The following is a 19247-nucleotide window of genomic DNA, read 5'->3' on the forward strand; positions in this document are numbered from 1 at the left end:
GAACATACAGGGGTGGACTGACCATTTGGAAACTCAGGCACTGCCCGAGGGCCCGGGTCAGTAGGGGGCCCCATGAGATGCCCCTGGTACCTTTTTCATAGGCTTTTTTGAGTTAGGGCAGGGACACAGGGGCCCCATGATCCCCTATTGCCCATGGGCCCCATGAGTTGTAAGTCCGCCCCTGGGTGAAAGTGTTCGGTATTGAAGCGGTTACGTTTCCACATGTGTTTTCTCGGGTACACTGGTTGGGCCCTGTCTACATGCATGGCGATCCTGACGCTGATGAGACAAGGTCTCTAGTTTCCCGGGGCCCTGGGCACAGAAACACTGACTGTATTCATGTTTACTGAGCCAAAAGCTACAAATATTTATGGAAGACAAAGCTCCTATAGGAAACAAAGTTCGTAGAGCCGGCTTGTTTTATCCCCGGCTTCCGACTCACTCGCCCGAAAACCCCATTAAGAAAGTTTATATATCTCTGTCCCGACAGCGGCCTAACAAGCTCACCGGTGCATACACCAAAAATCTATAAATCACTTTCTCTATCCTCTCATCTCTCAGACCAGAGGTCCTTCCTCTGAGATCGTGTCTGTGGCTCAGGAATATATTTTTAAACAGTGAATGTGTGATCACAGCAAAGAACAAATGTAACAAATCCATTCCCCGTGTAACCAATATCTGTAACAATTTTGAAGCTATACTAAACAATCCCCTTATTCTCAAATCCTAATACATACACATCCACTACTTAAAGTGTTACTAAACCCACAACAGTACAATCAGTCTGTATATGCAGTAAAGCATGCTTGTTATACTCACTGTGGAACCTAAGGGGTTAATCCTCTGCATGGTGTAAAAACTCTGTTTGATCCTATCTTCTCTTATCCTTGCCTTCTTCTACTGTCCCCGATCCTTCTGCTGATAGTACAGAGCCAATCAGCACTTTCCAGACAGTGGTCCTACAGCCTCATAGGACAATCAGGGAGAATTACAACTCCTATAAGCTTTAACCAGTACTCTGCTGGACACTGATCGAAGTCACAAGACTGCTGATGAAAAAAGGTTTTTAGCAGTTTATATTTACTAAATTATTTGTATTTCCATGTTCTGTGTACTGTGGGAGACCAGATATAGTGAATGCAGGGTCCTAAGAGACCAGATATAGTGAATGCAGGGTCCTGGGAGACCGGATATAGTGAAAGCAGGGTCCTGGGAGACCAAATATAGTGAATGCAGGGTCCGGGGAGACCGGATATAGTGAATGCAGGGTCCTGGGAGACCAGATATAGTGAATGCAGGGTCTGGGGAGACCAGATATAGTGAATGCAGGGTCCTGGGAGACCAGATATAGTGAATGCAGGGTCCGAGGAGACCAGATATAGTGAATGCAGGGTCCGAGGAGACCAGATATAGTGAATGCAGGGTCTGGGGAGACCAGATATAGTGAATGCAGGGTCCGAGGAGACCAGATATAGTGAATGCAGGGTCCGGGGAGACCAGATATAGTGAATGCACGGTTCGGGGAGATCAGATATAGTGAATGCAGGGTCCGGGGAGACCGGATATAGTGAATGCAGCGTCCAAGGTTTAGTAACACTTTTCTTAACCTATTCTTAATTAAATTATTTGTTAATGTGTTTTTCAGCATCCTTGTAAATTCCTCTGTGAGCTACTGAAACCTCTCCTTATCCCCCTCATTACCTTTTGTTTGAAATGAGCAGTGAATGTTAGTTGTGGTCATGCACACTACATATCCCATAATCCATCTCGGGAATGAGCAAAAGAGGGTGGCCACATTCCTACATACATTCCTACATACATTGGGACCATAGAGAGAGAACATTTTAGTGTCACTTTAAATACATATTTGTTAATACATTTTTCTAAAAAATCTTCTTTAGCCCTGGTTCACACTAGCTCGTGGGTGCTGGAATCGCACCTGTTCCCGCACCAGCAACCACCTGCAGTCGAATCGCGCTGCTCTTGTGAGACACATAGGGGGCTGCTATTCATTCTACATGGTACCTCCACACACCTCAGCCCGCAGTGCGATTGTAGGTGTGGGAAATGCAGGGACATCCCATTGGTCAAAAAAGACCATGCATTTTTGAAAAGGTGCGTGCACTTTTTTTTTTGCGTGAAGCACAGGCACGGCGTTCTACGTAATTTTGTATCAAAAAAATGCTAATTGTTCTGTGTATGAAAGAAATGTCACAATTGGCCCGGACGGGAACTAGTTGAAAAGAAGAAGCTATCTCTTCAAAATTTTATTAGGGCTGGATACAGAACACTCTAAAATGTTCATCGAGACACGAGTCGTCCGTTCGGATTTTGCAAGTGGAGCCTTTGGGGCTGAGATAGTTCTTTATGGGAATCACAGTTATAAAACAGCCGGTGGTTTATCTGCTGCAGTTACAGCTATGCATCAACAACCAGAGCAATAAATTTACTGGTACATTTAGAAATTGTCATTGCACGCTGCATTCCTCTATAGAACAAGATGTATTGCTCCCTTACAAGATGCATGGCCTGGCTACGAGGTTATTACTTAAAGCCCAATGTGTTCCATGCTAGTAAAAGATACAGCAGGCCGTTTTCTCCTACATCTATCGTATACGGGATTGTGGCGTCCACACATTCCAGCATTTCAATCATTGCTTTCTGGCCTGAGTCCTCCTGCCTCACTTTATTAAACCACTTTGTGTAGAGCTGGCAATAATTCATAACTCCAAACATCCCACTTTTGGAATGTATTTTAATGGGCTAACCCATTCCCCCCAAGCCCATGAACAAGCCCAGGATCCAAGTGCTGATTACTTAGGGAATGACTGCAGGGCGATAGTCCCCAGTGTCCTTTCGTACCTGTCCCAGGATTAGCAGGCAATGGACCTCGCTGTGACCCCAGTGCATAGGACCGTTAGAGGAAGGAGTAGCCCACACAAGTTGACTCTTTACTAAATTAATGAATGCAGAGTACAGGTCAGCCTACCAGATGGGCAGCAGCATATAATATACAGTTTCGAACAGTATCATACCAATGTACAAAGAGCACAAAGTTAATTATGAAAGTCAAAAATACCATAGCCCATACCATAGGGCAGAGGCAAGACACGAGGCCTTCACCTACAAGAGGGGTGTCCATAGTAGAGAAATGCGAGTGGTCCTCCAATTGTCTCCAGCTCCCTCCTTAATGGTAAGCTAAACAATTTTGCATTCCCGCCTACATACATATATGCTGCCACCCACCACAGGAAGTTCTACACCTTCCTAATATACCCTCACCCAGGGCGCACATCTGCTAATAGGCATGGCTGGCACCTAACTCAACCAACTTTTAGGTTGAATCTCACTTGCCACTTCTAAGGGCATCTAGTGACTAACCAGGATAACTACAACCTACGTGCCCTACTCTACCAAATGTGGGTAGTCCTCCAGCTACCTCCAGCTTCCCTCTGAAGAGGAAGTTAAGCACCTTTTCTCACCTAATGATGAGATTATTTTCCCCACTGTAGTTAAATGGGTAGAAATACCCGCAGACATTCTCCAAAATCTTGTGGGAAAGCTTTGTAAAAGAGTGGGGGCTGGTACAGCACCAAACAGGGGAAGGCAACTCCATAATAATGACTATGGTTTTGAAATAGGATGTCCAACAAACTCATATAGCTGTGATGGTCAAGTGTATTCCTTACAGCAATAACATATTTGTCAAAAGCTCTAGTAATTCATAAAGGCCCTACTAACACTGTCAACTTTTTTTTTCAGGTCCCGGCTAGCAGCGTTCCAGTTAGATTGCCAGCCTTCACCGCACTCTGTGACTGGGTGTGCGCAGGAAAATTATGCTGCTTGCCTGATGGCTTACACAGGAATTATAGGTAATGCTCTGTGGGATGCTTGCCGCTTTTATGCTGCTTCATTATATTAACAAATGTTGCATTAATAAAATAGATGGCTTTCAAATATCCATCTTTTCAAGCAGAGGTCTCCAAACTGCCGCCTGGGGGCCGGGTGTGTCCCTTTGCTTGCCTTTGTCAGGACCATGGGGAGTCAAATCTCCTGTCCTTTTTTATTACATTGTTTATTTTCAAATGCTAATATAAAGGAAATGAAAAAAAAGAACAGTGTATCCTAAAGTGAATCTGTATCCAAGCTATGTCCATAGACTGAGATATAAAACAAGCCCTCACTGGCCTTTGTAGCTATAGGCAGTGTTGAGCAATTCATTCTCAGAGTTCAAAAAGCAAAGTTTTTCTTTCAGAAGGTCAGCTAACCCTGCTTGCCCACTCCAAGCAGTGACAACACAGATCAGCTTCTCCCCCCCCCCCCCCCACAGTGATGCAGCAGTTCAGCTTGCTCTGTGCCTTCTCCCACCAGTCACTTAGTAGCTTAGCCCACCATGTTCCCATCTATGGGCAGTGCCTCACCAGTTCCGCTCCCTTTCTATTAGATGCATGATAAGGGGGTTTAAACAGGAAGATCAGATTACAATGACTGCATGAGTGAACCCTGTCCTATGTAGTCATTTGTAAAATAAAAAAAGATATAAAAAATTGGTTTGCAAAATTGTTCAATTTACTTTAAAGTTGTGTTCCTGTCACACCCTTTTTTTTAGTTTCCCCACTGGAGACACTACCCTTCACTTCCTGTTGTGTCACAGGCACAGGAAGTAAGAAGAATCTATTCAGCAGGCATGCAAAGAGCAATGAAGGCCCTTTTTATTCAGATTGGGGAAAATTTGCATTCTCCCTCAAGTTTTTGTTTCCGTTGGAGTCTTGCCTGGTATCTTCTGCTGGGCCACCACAACAGGAAATAATGGATGGAAGACAACAGGACACCTCTGTTTAATGAAAAGAGACACCCATAAGACCATAGCCATTTTAGAAACCAGTACTGTGTTGCACTATATGAACACATACAGTCAGGTCCATAAATATTGGGACATCGACACAATTCTAAAATTTTTGGCTCTATACACCACCACAATGGATTTGAAATGAAACGAACAAGGTGTGCTTTAACTGCAGACTGTCAGCTTTAATTTGAGGGTATTTACATCCAAATCAGGTGAACAGTGTAGGAATTACAACAGTTTGCATATGTGCCTCCCACTTGTTAAGGGACCAAAAGTCTGCAGTTAAAGCACATCTTGTTTGTTTCATTTCAAATCCATTGTGGTGGTGTATAGAGCCAAGAATATTAGAATTGTGTCCATGTCCCAATATTTATGTACCTGACTGTACACCAACTACTTCATCAGATACCCCAGTATTTCCAGATTGTCAACCCTACATTTTTTAAGTCCTGATGAAGGGGGGCAATTTCAAGCAAACATGGTAATGACCACACTAAGCTAATAAACCACTTTCTGGATATTATTTTATGGTGTGGAACTTCAATCTCCAGTTCAGAGTTTTGCCTACAGAACCGACTATTACAGTGATGACCCCTCGGTTTGCAGACGCAGCCTACCTACCAATGGGATGCTGCACAGGGGTCATACTAACATTACAATAACAGCAATCTGAACACAAGATTATCATCTATTTCTAGATCTAGGTTCCAGCACCAGCTACCTAATTCCCACCAATAACACCATGACTTAACCCTGCACCATTATATCTAAAACAAATAAAAGAAGGGTGGTCAATGACTGTCTACCCTCTTTGGAACTCTGTTAGATGCCCCATGTTGCTTGCATATCAATATGTTAATAGACAAACTCAGGCACGGACTGACCATTCGTGCACTCGGGCCCGGGGTCAGTAGGGAGCCCCATGAGATGCCCCTGGTACCTTTTTTATAGGCTTTTTTGAGTGTGGGCAAGGACACAGGGGCCCCATGATCCCCTATTGCCCGGGGGCCCCATGAGTTGTCAGTCCGCCCCTGGACACACTTCATTTAGAGCTTACACATTCTGCTACCTAGCCATCAACCTGTATGTCTTCACTTAAAAGCTCATTGTTTTGGTAGGTTTCCATTATTTTTTTCCATCCCCATTATATACTGGCCCCATGATCCCCTATTTCCCGGGGGCCCCATGAGTTGTCAGTCCGCCCCTGGACACACCTCATTTAGAGCTTACACATTCTGCTACCTAGCCATCAACCTGTATGTCTTCACTTAAAAGCTCATTGTTTTGGTAGGTTTCCATTATTTTTTTCCATCCCCTTTATATACTGGCCCCATGATCCCCTATTGCCCTGGGGCCCCATGAGTTGTCAGTCCGCCCCTGGACACACTTCATTTAGAGCTTACACATTCTGCTACCTAGCCATCAACCTGTATGTCTTCACTTAAAAGCTCATTGTTTTGGTAGGTTTCCATTATTTTTTTCCATCCCCTTTATATACTGGCCCCATGATCCCCTATTGCCCGGGGGCCCCATGAGTTGTCAGTCCGCCCCTGGACACACTTCATTTAGAGCTTACACATTCTGCTACCTAGCCATCAACCTGTATGTCTTCACTTAAAAGCTCATTGTTTTGGTAGGTTTCCATTATTTTTTTCCATCCCCATTATATACTGGCCCCATGATCCCCTATTTCCCGGGGGCCCCATGAGTTGTCAGTCCGCCCCTGGACACACCTCATTTAGAGCTTACACATTCTGCTACCTAGCCATCAACCTGTATGTCTTCACTTAAAAGCTCATTGTTTTGGTAGGTTTCCATTATTTTTTTCCATCCCCTTTATAAACTGGCCCCATGATCCCCTATTGCCCCGGGGCCCCATGAGTTGTCAGTCCGCCCCTGGACACACTTCATTTAGAGCTTATACATTCTGCTACCTAGCCATCAACCTGTATGTCTTCACTTAAATGCTCATTGTTTTGGTAGGTTTCCATTTTTTTTTCCATCCCCTTTATATACTGGCTGCTTTAAGTAAGTCACAGTGACATTTTACCTTGCCAATAACACAAACATTTATTTTGGGCAGACAGCAGTGTGACCGATCCCGGTGTCACTCCCCATCTCTGTCTCAGCTGCGTTGTCCTCTACATTTAGGCATGCCATATGAAGGAATCACACAGATTGTCTCATGGTATTTACGCGTGTCATAAACAGCACCGGCCTCTCCCCGTCACAGCTGCCGCTGGCAACAACCCCAGTTAGCAGTTGGGGCTTGATCTACAGGCCAGTTTTTTAACAGATGAGCTTTCCAGCTCTGGCACAAATCGACAACAAAGGTGATTCACAGCCAAGGCTGTATCTGTCTACATAGTAAAATCATTGAGGGCCCTCCTTCCTTTCTAATCCCCTTCTCAAAGTCATTTCCTTCAGTAATACTGAATATTAATTTCTTGTATAGCAGAAAACAGAGATTCCCTAACTAAGTATACATCGATTTATTTTCCAAATGCATTTGCCAGATGTTATCCCTACTCACTTGTAGAGCAAGTATAGCAAAACAGGGCTTCTGGGCCCCATAGCACTTGTATGGTCTTCTATAGCCATAACAAATTATTATTATTATACAGTATTTATAAAGCGTTGATAGTTCGCTCAGCGCTGTACATTACAAAGGGGGACAGAACATGTGACAGAACAACAACAATACAATGCAAAACATGAGGGGATCGAGGGCCCTGCTCTTTCGAGCTTACAATCTAGGAGGGAGGGGATGGTAGCACAGGAGGAGATAGCTGTGGGGGATGGGGTGGTAGGAAGAGTGGAGGAGGTTGGCAAGTTAGCAGGGGGTGGGGTAGGCTTCCCTGAAGAGATGGGTTTTCAGGGTGCGCCTAAAGGAGAGGAGAGTAGGTGATAATCTGATGGGTTGGGGCAGGGAGTTCCAGAGGATGGGTGACACCCTGGAGAAGTCCTGGAGGCGGGCATGGGAGGAGGAGACCAGGGAACTAGAGAGAAGGAGGTCTTGTGAGGAGCGGAGTGTGCGTGCTGGGCAGTACTTGGATATTAGGTCGGTGATGTCATTTGGGGCAGTATGGTGGACGGCTTTGTACATCAGTGTTAGGATTTTGAATTTGATCCGTTGCGCAATCGGAAGCCAGTGGAGGGATTGGCAGAGGGGGGTGACGGAGATGGAGCGGTTGGAAAGGTGAATGAGTCTGGCAGCCGTATTCAGGATGGACTGAAGCGGGGATAGCCAGCGGCGAGGCAGGCCAGTGAGGAGGGAGTTACAGTAATCAAGTCGTGATGTGATGAAGACATAATAGTGTAGCATAACCACATAAAACAATCATGTGAATAAATAAATTGTCCATCTATTCTCCAAGTGATAAACAAATGTCCCAAAAATTCCACATCATGTGAAAAAGCTCTTCTAGATCTTCGTGTAAACACACCAGTGGTGCTTCAACCGCCACCACACAAATTGGCCACTCACCTCAGTTTAATGAATACTGCACTAACAGTAAGTCATAAGCGCTTTCTCTTTAAGGGAGAGACTTTTGATCCAATAAATGTTTTCATCCACTCGTAGTTTCTTCTATACTGCTAAAAAATTTCTTTACTTCTGAAGTCACTGAGGTGAGTGGCCAGTTCATGTGGTGGGAGTTGAAGCACCAATGGTGTGTTTACACGAAGATGTAGAAGAGCTTTTCACATGATGTGGAATTTTTGGGACATTTGTTTATCACTTGGAGAATAGATGGACAATTTATTTATTTACATGTTTATTCACATGATTGTTTTATGTGGTTGCGCTACACTGTTTTGTCCATTTGGGATTTACAGGCGTACCTAGGTTGACGAATTTCATTCGTTCTGCGGGACTTTTCGTATTGCGAAAAATTCGTAAACTGAAATGCGGTTTCCCATAGGAATGCTTTGAAAACCAATTAATCCGTTCCGAAGGTCAGAAAAAAGTAAACAAAAAGTCTTTTATCTGTTCAAAACTCTTTATAAAGTGCACTTTAAAGGCATAAATACTGTACAGGGACATGATTAAAAATTAATTTGTAAATGCATTGAAAACCAATTAATCCTTTCTGGAGGTCAGAAAAAGTAAAAAAAAGTTTTATCTGTTCAAAACTTTTTATAAAGTGTACTTTAAAGGCATAAAGGGATATGATTAAAAAAAATAGTAAATGCATTGAAAATCAATCCGTTCTGGAGGTCAGAAAAAAGTAAAAAAAAGTCTTATCTGTTCAAAACTCATTATAAAGTGAACTTAAAAGGCATAAAGGGACATGATTAAAAAAAAAACCTCTTTATAAAGTGCACTTTAAAGGCATAAATACTGTACAGGAATATGATTAAAAATTAATTTGTAAATGCATTGAAAACCAATTAATCTGTTCCGGAGGTCAGAAAAAAGTCAAAAGTTTTATCTGTTCAAAACTCTTTATAAAGTGAACTTAAAAGGCAGGAAGGGACATGATTAAAAAAAAAAATCATAAATGCATTGAAAACCAATTAATCCGTTTTGGAGGTCAGAAAAAAGTAAAAAAAAAGTCTTTTATCTGTTCAAAACTCTTTATAAAGTGCACTTTAAAGGCATAAATACTGTACAGGGACATGATTAAAAATTAATTCGTAAATGCATTGAAAACCAATTAATCCTTTCTGGAGGTCAGAAAAAAGTAAAAAAAAGTTTTATCTGTTCAAACTCTTTATAAAGTGCACTTAAAAGGCATAAAGGGATATGATTAAAAAAAAATTAGTAAATGCATTGAAAATCAATTAATCCGTTCCGGAGGTCAGAAAAAAGTAAAAAAAAGTCTTATCTGTTCAAAACTCATTATAAAGTGAAATTAAAAGGCATAAAGGGACATGATTAAAAAACCTCTTTATAAAGTGCACTTTAAAGGCATAAATACTGTACAGGAATATGATTAAAAATTAATTTGTAAATGCATTGAAAACCAATTAATCTGTTCCAGAGGTCAGAAAAAAGTAAAATGTTTTATCTGTTCAAAACTCTTTATAAAGTGAACTTAAAAGGCAGGAAGGGACATGATTAAAAAAAAATCATAAATGCATTGAAAACCAATTAATTAGCTTCGGAGGTCAGAAAAAAGTAAAAAAAAGTCTTATCTGTTCAAAACTCTTTATAAAGTGCACTTTAAAGGTATAAATACTGTACAGGGACATGATTAAACAGAAATTTGTAAATGCATTGAAAACCAATTAATCCGTTCATATTGGGAAATAAATTTGTAAACCGAGTCATTATTTTCAATGGAAACCAAAAATTACGTTAACCGAGGCGTTCGTAAACCGAGGTACGCCTGTATTTAGGTGTTGTGAAAAACCTTTAGTGTTTAGCAGAGCATCCTTTAGATCAATAATTGTTTTGTCACGTATTAATAATGTTGGCACCATATTCTATTCACTATTTGGGATTGCGCAGATTGCTATGCCTTGATAGACTTCTATAGCCCTAGTCACAGCATGGAGCAGTGAGACTCGCTGAATACGCTGCTTATTATCAGCTGCCTCTCCTTACTAGACACATACACACGTTTTGTTAAAACATAAAGCTTCAACCTACCTAAACCTTAAACTTTATTTTCACTTCCTGGTAATTGTTCTTGTATGTTAAAAAAAAAAACATAATTACTACTCCATACAGTATAGTCCAGAATTCTCCTCCTTCCAGTCCAATGTTCTTCTTCCTAACCCTACTCCGACACCACCATCTTGGACCAATATCCATGCAGTCGGAGAAATGCCACAGGGCTATGCCAGGTCCCATAATACAGTGGCGTGTTGGTGCATGAGCACAGATATCATAATGCACAAGTCATCCTTGTCTAGTAGACTATAGCGAAAGAAAAAAGTGGAAAAGAGAAAGTTTAAAAAGGTATGTATTAATACGAATTAAAATTGGAGCTGTGTAAGAGGGAGGGGGAAGGAGTCAGAGCAAAGGAAGTCCTATTCTTTGACAAAGGTCCAATTTAACCTAGTGTAATGATAAAATGACCACAGTGCTCCTCACAGGACCTTTATTTGGAAGCAGACCTTGTTTGCCCAGAATACCCCTCAGTTCTGGAATTCGCTTAACTCTATAGCACAATCCCCTCACCCATCCCATGACTCAGTCCAGAGTCTCTGAATTTAATCCAAGGCTCCTGCTTTTGGTATGGACTGTGCCTTCCATAGTGGTACAAATGGGCCTGTGCCAAGGACAGCACCAAGCTCTAAATTATAATTTGTTCATTATATATTTTTTTTGTTCCTTTCACCCACTTCTGGGCAGCTGAAGAAAAATTTAGCAAGAGAACTATAGGCAGAAGGTTGGGCCAGGGCATGTCAAGAGGAGTCACAATCGCGCTTTAAAGCAGTAGTACTCAACCACTGGGCTATGGCCTGCCTTCTGCTGGCCTGCATCCAAAGTCAGAAGAACTCTCCTTTTGGACACTTGTCCCTGGAACAGGTATCTTCATTAGAAGATTTCCCTTTACTGCTTCTTCTGAGGACATCTCTAAAATGTCCAGTACTTTAACAGCCTGGTCACACCAATCTGACTTTGAAATCATGCGACTTCCAGTGAAGTGGCATGATTTCAAAGTCAGATGTCATTCTGACTTGAGGGGCAACTTGCAAGACATCTGCCCAGATGTCTATGCAAGTCGCACCTGAAGTAGTGCCTGCACTACTTCAAAAATTGGTGCGGCTCCTACCAAGTTGGGATCACACCGATATGACTGCTTTAATTGCGGACAATAGGGTGGGACTTGCCATGCAATTTGCAACTTGCATGGCATGGAAAATCACATGGTAAGTCGCACCCAGAGTGACCAGGGTGTAATTGTGTGAGGATAATTTTTTTTTTCTATACTGTTGAGGCGTGGAAGATTTTGAAGGACTGATGGTGGGCCAGGGCATGTTGGAAGGAGTAACAATCAGGCTGTAAAGCAGTGGTTCTCAACCACTGAGCTACGACCTCCCTTCTGCTCGCCTGAAGCCAAAAAAGTGAGAAGAATTCCCCTTTTGGACACTTCTCCCTGGAACAGATATCCTCATTAGAGATGAGCGAATCGAACCAGGCGAACCGGAATTCGATACGAATTTCAGGAAAAATTCGATTCGCGGCGAATCCGAATATTTGCCTACTTCGGGTGCGCGAATCGGATTTTTCCCAATCAGCCGGCAAAAGTGACCCTGCAGAGAGCTCCGCTATTTCTGACAGTTCTCTGACAGAAGGAACACATGTACAGCGGTTGAAACATTGTATATATTAGTTTCCATTTAGGATACAGATGTTTCAACCGCTGTACATGTGAAGAAGCTGTCAGAGAACTGTCAGAAATAGAGGAACTCTGCACATACACTTTTTGCCGGTTTGGAATTCTTATTTTCATCCTACTTCTTCTTCTTCTTCTTCTTCATCCTCATCCTCATCCTCAGAAGAAGAAGAGGATGAGGCTGAAGAAGAAGAAGAAGAAGTAGGATGAAAATAAGAATAATTCCAAGCCGGCAACAAGTGTATGTGCAGAGTTCCTCTATTCTGCAGATACACTTAGAGGAGCTCTGCTGATACACTTAGAGGAGCTCTGCAGATACACTTTTTGCCGGCTTGGAATTAATCTTATTTTCATCCTACTTCTTCTTCTTCTTCTTCTTCTTCTTCATCCTCATCCTCATCCTCAGAAGAAGAGGATGAGGATGAGGATGAAGAAGAAGAAGAAGAAGTAGGATGAAAATAAGAATAATTCCAAGCCGGCAAAAAGTGTATGTGCAGAGTTCCTCTATTCTGCAGATACACTTAGAGGAGCTCTGCTGATACACTTAGAGGAGCTCTGCAGATACACTTTTTGCCGGCTTGGAATTAATCTTATTTTCATCCTATTTCTTCTTCTTCTTCTTCTTCATCCTCATCCTCATCCTCAGAAGAAGAAGAAGAGGATGAGGATGAAGAAGAAGAAGTAGGATGAAAATAAGAATAATTCCAAGCCGGCAAAAAGTGTATCTGCAGAGCTCCTCTAAGTGTATCTGCAGAATGTCATTTATGGAAACAAATAGATACAATGTTTCAACCGCTATATGGAGTGAATGTCCCAGAACTGTCAGAAATAGACTATTTATGACAGTTCTGGGACATTCCCTCCATACAGCGGTTGAAACCGCTGTATGGAGTGAATGTCACAGAACTGTCAGAAATAGACAGAAACTGTCACAGAACTGTCCTTCTTCTCATCCTTCTCCTTCTTCTCATCCTTCTTCTCATCCTTCTTCTCATCCTTCTCCTTCTTCTCATCCTTCTCCTTCTCCTTCTTCTCATCCTTCTCCTTCTCCTTCTTCTCATCCTTCTCCTTCTTCTCATCCTTCTCCTTCTCCTTCTCCTCCTTCTCCTTCTCCTTCTCCTTCTTCTCATCCTTCTCCTTCTTCTCATCCTTCTCCTTCTCCTTCCTCATCTCCAAGGGCATTTAAATTAAAGGTACAGTGTTCTGCACTAATTTAAAGGCTCTCTGAAGCCTAGAAACCCTTTTTATAAGTTAACTTCATAGCGAATTAATTCGCATCGAATCGAATTTCTTCCTGGAATTCGCCGAATCAGCCGAATCGAATTTTTGAAAAATTCGCTCATCTCTAATCCTCATTAAAAGATTTACTCTTACTGCTTCTCCTGAGGACACCTCTAAAATGTCCAATGTTCCCATATTTTTCTTATGTGAAGATCATTTTCTTTACTGTTGAGGCATGGAAGGTTTCTGAAGAATTTTACCTGCCCTGGCTTCACTAAGATTGAAAACTAGTGCTTGAAAGGGTCCAATTGGGAATTTACAAAACTAAATTCCTGTCCTGATGCTAAAAGATCCTGTAAAAAATCCTGTAAAAAATTACAAGTTTTTGCTGGAGTAGGGTTTTAATGGTTACACTGGTGCAGAAGAGAACAAACATTTCCTGCAAAGTTCTTTGTTATTCACATACAATTGTGTTCAAAATAATAGCAGTGTGTTGAAAAAAGCGAATAAAGCTCAAAATCCTTCTAATAGCTTTTATTTCCATACACACAAATGCATTGGGAACACGACACATTCTATTCCAAATCAGAACATGAAGAAAAATACATCAAATTTGTGTTGTTCCTCTAAAAAAATTGAAGAAAAGTGAATATTAGACTGTTCAAAAAAATAGCAGTGTTTGTATTCTTCTTTACAAACTCAAACATTCACTATATAAACTAAGAAATGTTTGAAGATTTTGCTTTCCTTTGAATCACTTCATGAATATTTGGTTGTATAAGCACTGTTTCTGAGAACTGCTGTACATCTGTGTTGCTTGGAGTCACCCAACTTCTGGCACCTGTGATCAGGTATTCCAGCCCAGGATGATTGGACGACATTCCACAGTTCTTCTCTATTTCTTGGTTTTGCCTCAGAAACTGCATTTTTGATGTCACCCCACAAGTTTTCTATTGGATTAAGATCCGGGGATTGGGCTGGCCACTCCATAACGTCAATCTTGTTGGTTTGGAACCAAGATGTTGCACGTTTACTGGTGTGTTTACTGGTGTGTTTGGGGTCGTTGTCTTCTTGGAACACCCATTTCAAGGGCATTTCCTCTTCAGCATAAGGCAGCATGACCTCTTCAAGTATTCTGATGTATTCAAACTGATTCAAGATCCCTGGTATGTGATAAATGGGCCCAACACCGTAGTATGAGAAACATCCCCATATCATGATGCTTGCACCACCATGCTTCACTGTCTTCACAGTGTACTGTGGCTTGAATTCAGTGTTTGGGGGTCGTCTGACAAACTGTCTCCGGCCACTAGACCCAAAAAGAACAATCTTACTTTCATCGGTCCACAAAATGTTGCGCCATTTCTCTTTAGGCCAGTCAATGTGCTCTTTGGCAAATTATAACCTCTTCAGCACATGTCTTTTTTTCAACAGTGGGACTTTGCGGGGCTTCTTGCAGATAGCTTGGCTTCACATAGGCATCTTCTAATTGTAACAGTCCTCACAGGTAACTCTACACCTTCTTTCATCTTCCTGGAGCTGATTGTTGGCTGAGTCCGCGCCATTTTGGCTATTCTTCTATCCATTCGAATGGTAGTTTTTCGCTTTCTTCCATGTCTTTCAGGTTTTGGTTGCCATTTTAAAGCATTTGCGATCATTTTAGCTGAGCAGCCTATCATTTTCTGCACTTCTTTATGTTTTCCTCTCTCCAATCAACTTTTTAAGCAAGGTACGCTGTTCTTCTGAACAATGTCTGGAACGACCCATTTTCCTCAGAATTTCAGAGAGAAATGCACTGTAACCAGCATGTACAACATTTGCTGCCTTCCTTCCTTAAATAAGGGCAATAATTGCCACCTGTTTTTCAAAGAATGAATGACCTCACTAATAGAACTCCACACTGCTATTATTTTGAACATGCCCCTTTCAATGAGTGATTCAATGACACAGAATCAGCAGCATGCATGTCATGACTGTTGGGTCTGTTGGATTTCTATTACTCTACTACACCTGCTAGTAAATTATTTGCCATGTAGAAATATCATTTCTACCAAAAACAGTGATTGATCAGGTTAGTGATGTCTGACTGCTATTATTTTGAACACAACTGTATATTTTAAAAAAGGTAATTTATACATAAATGCATCTGTTAAGACCCTTTTGTAAAGGGTCATGAATGGACGAATGTGATTACTAGGAGTACTAGACATGTGTATTTTGTTTCGTTCTGAATCAAAATTCGAACTAATTTTCCGTTATGTGGAGATTTGGATGTATCCAAATTCTGAATTACGATAGTAACGAATCTGAATGAATTTAAAATAACAAAACAAAATTCGGCCGACTTTCGAATTGATTCAAATTAGAAAACAAATTAGAAAAAAAATTCCAATTTGAACATAAGAATAGAATAAAATAGAACAGAAAATAAAGAAATAGAATAGAAAATAAAGGAATAGAAGAGAAAAGAATAGAGGAAAAAAGAACAGAATTCTGTAGAAAATAGAGTAAACAGAACAAAATATAATGGAAATAAAGGAATAGAAAAGAATAGACTCCATTTAAATAGAATAAAAAAAAAATAGAATAGAAAATCAAAGAATAGAATAGAAAACAATATAAAAGATTAGAATAGGAAATAAAAAAAATAGAATAGAAAAGATTAGAATAGAAAATCAAATAATCTTCTCCTAACCTCTTAATATCTCCCCTAACTCTGGTCCTCCAGTATCTCACCCCCACACCAGGCATCCTCTTTCTTCCGGGAATAGCCGCAATCCCCTCAATTTAATATCAGTCCCTGTGCTCCCAAAAACCACCCTCCCTTTTTCATGTGCGCTCTGGAATGCCCACTCTGTCTGTAATAAACTCACCTCTGTCCATGACCCGCTTCCTTAACCTACTAGCAATTACAGAAACCTGGCTCCAAGCAGCCGATTCTGCTTCTCCCGCAGCACTTTCCTATGGAGGCCTTCTCTGGACTCACTCACCCAGACCCAGTGGTCGGAAAGGTGGTGGAGTTGGTTTGCTTCTATCCCCACTGAGCACCTTTCAAGTCCTCCCTAACCCTCCCTCTCTATCCTTCTCTTCTTTCGAGACTCACTGCATTCGGGTGTTTTCTCCCATTTCTCTGAGGATTGCAGTGATCTATCGGCCTCCTGGACCCGTGTCCCGCTTTCTTGATGATTTCTCCACCTGGCTACCCTACTTTCTCTCCTCTGAACTACCCACTATCATTCTTGGAGATTTTAACATCCCTATTAATTGCAACAACCCGGCTACATCCCAACTCTTCAACCTAACCTCATCTTTTGCATTAGCAATACAGTCCTCCACTCACTCTGATGGGAATACAGTAGACCTTGTTTTCTCCCATTTTTGCACTCCCTACAACCTCACAAACACCCCCTTTCCTCTCTCTGATCACAATCTCATCACCTTCACAGTGTCCTCATCTTCATACACCTATCCCTCCAAGCAGCAAACAATTACCCGCAGAAACCTTCACAACTTGAACCCTGCTCCTTTCCACTCTGCAACTGACCAACTCTATGACAGAATCTCTCCCCTATCCTGCCCTCACCTGGCCACTGCTGTCTACAACAGTTCGCTTTCATCCACATTAGACCCACTTGCTCCTCTAACAACATGAAGTATCAGGCCCCGACCATTACAACCTTGGCAGACTGACGACACCAGAAATCTTAAACGACATAGTCGTGCGCTGGAACGATTGTGGTGTAAAACCAAATCTCAACAAGCATTCATCCTATATAAATCTGCTTTCTTAACATACAATTCCTCCCTTCATGCTGCCAAACAAGCCTACTTTGTCACTCTTATTAATACGACCCTTGTCATCCAGTCCTTGTTGTCTCTTCTTTACTTTTAACTCTCTACTTTCTCCACCTCCACCCAGTACCTCACTCACTGATCACGAGATTGGAAATCATTTCAAAAACAAGACTTACGCAATTCGTAGGGGCATCGCCACTGCACAGACATCCATCCCACTTAGCATACCTTATACTAAACCTGCCTCAACACTTTCCTCTTTTGACCTTGCTACTACCAAAGAGGTCACTAAGGTTTTCTCAGAAGCCCATCTCATTACCTGCCCCCTGGATCCTGTCCCCTCACAATGACTACGGTCACCCTCTTCTTCTATCCTATGCTCCCTCTCTCACATCTTCAATCTTTCCCTCTCTAAAAAGCCCTCCCTGGAACCCACCAACCTGAACAACTTAAGACCCATCTCCCTGCTGCCATTTACCTCTAAACTCCTAGAAAGCTTAGTCTACAATCGCCTGATCTCCTGCCTCACTGACAACAACCTTCTTGACCCTTTACAGTCTGACTTTCGCTCACTACACTCCACTGAAACTGCACTACTAAAACTCACTAATGATCTATTAATTGCTAAAACCAATGGCCACTACTCCGTACTCTTACTACTTGACCTCTCTGCGGCTTTTGATACGGTTGACCATCCCCTCCTCCTCAAAATACTCCACTCTCTTGGCCTCAGAGACTCTGCTCTCTCATGGTTCTCCTCCTACCTATCGCAGCGCTCCTTCAGCGTTACCTATAACACTGCCTCCTCCTCTTCACTCCCTCTTTCTGTAGGGGTCCCTCAAGGTTCAGTCCTTGGACCCCTTCTCTTCTCCATCTACACCTCCTCCCTTGGTCACTTGATAAACTCCCATGGCTTTAAGGTACTATCTCTATGCTGATGACACACAAATCTATCTTTCTACCCATCGCCTCACCCCTTCAGTCTCCTCTCGCATTACTAACCTACTAAGTGACATAACGGCATGGATGTCACTCCATTTCCTCAAACTCAGTCTTTCCAAAACTGAGCTCTTAGTATTCCCCCCAGCCCGTGCCCCCTCCCCTGACTTCTCCATCAAGATCAATAACACAATCATCAGTCCCTCCCTTCATGCTAGGGTACTAGGTGTAATCCTAGACTCCCATCTGTCGTTTCAGTCCCAAATCCATTCACTGTCCAAATCTTGTAGACTTCACCTCCACAACATCTCCAAGATATGCCCGTTCCTAACCTCGGAAACCACTAAGCAACTTATTTACTCCCTTGTTATATCTCGCCTCGACTATTGTAGATCCCTCCTCATTGGCTGACCTCATCGCAGGCTATCCCCTCTTCAGTCTATCAGGAATGCTGCTGCCAGACTCATCCACCTTACTGTCCGTTCCATATCTGCCACTCCTCTCTGCCAATCCCTCCACTGGCTTCCCATTTCCCAACGGATAAAATTCAAAACATTAACAAAAACGTATAAAGCCATTTATAACTCTGCCCCAAATTACATCACTGATCTTGTCTCTAAATATCACCCAAACCGTACTCTCCGCTCCTCGCAAGACATCCTACTCTCTAGCTCCCTTGTCTCCTCCTCCCACGCTCGTCCCCAGGACTTCTCCAGAGCTTCCCCCATCCTCTGGAACTCTCTACCCCAATTTATCAGACTATCGCCTACTCTGCTCACTTTTAGGCGATCTCTGAAAACCTATCTCTTCAGGGAAGCCTATCCTATCCTCAGCTAATAATGGAATCTTCTACTCTTCCAACCAGTACATCCCCCACAGTTACTACCTTTTGTACCACTAGCCCCTCCCTCCTAGATTGTAAGCTCCAAGGAGCAGGGCCCTCCTATCCCTCTTGTATTGAACTGTATTGTTGCGGTATTGTCTCCCGTTATATTGTAAAGCGCTGAGCAAACTGTTGGCGCTATATAAATCCTGTATAATAATAATAAGAAGAAATAATAGAATAGATTAGAATAGAAAATCAAAGAATAGTATAGAAAAGAATTCAAAAGATTAGAATAGAATATAAAAGATTAGACTAGAAAATCAAA

At 42.0% G+C, this 19247-nt stretch overlaps 1 protein-coding gene across 1 annotated transcript in view; it reads left to right on the forward strand.

The window, feature by feature from the left end:
* GFRA4 (GDNF family receptor alpha 4) overlaps positions 1-19247 on the forward strand; it is a 668764-nt gene that overhangs the window by 637726 nt on the left and 11791 nt on the right. The window contains exon 6 of the mRNA XM_089653371.1: positions 3763-3872. Within this exon, the coding sequence (XP_089509497.1) occupies positions 3763-3872 (110 nt within the window). The remainder of the gene's footprint in view (positions 1-3762; positions 3873-19247) is intronic.

Source organism: Staurois parvus, unplaced genomic scaffold (assembly GCF_062004578.1).
Source record: "Staurois parvus isolate SC_StPar_1 unplaced genomic scaffold, SC_StPar_1.0 ptg000708l, whole genome shotgun sequence".
NCBI classification, from domain to species: domain Eukaryota; kingdom Metazoa; phylum Chordata; class Amphibia; order Anura; family Ranidae; genus Staurois; species Staurois parvus.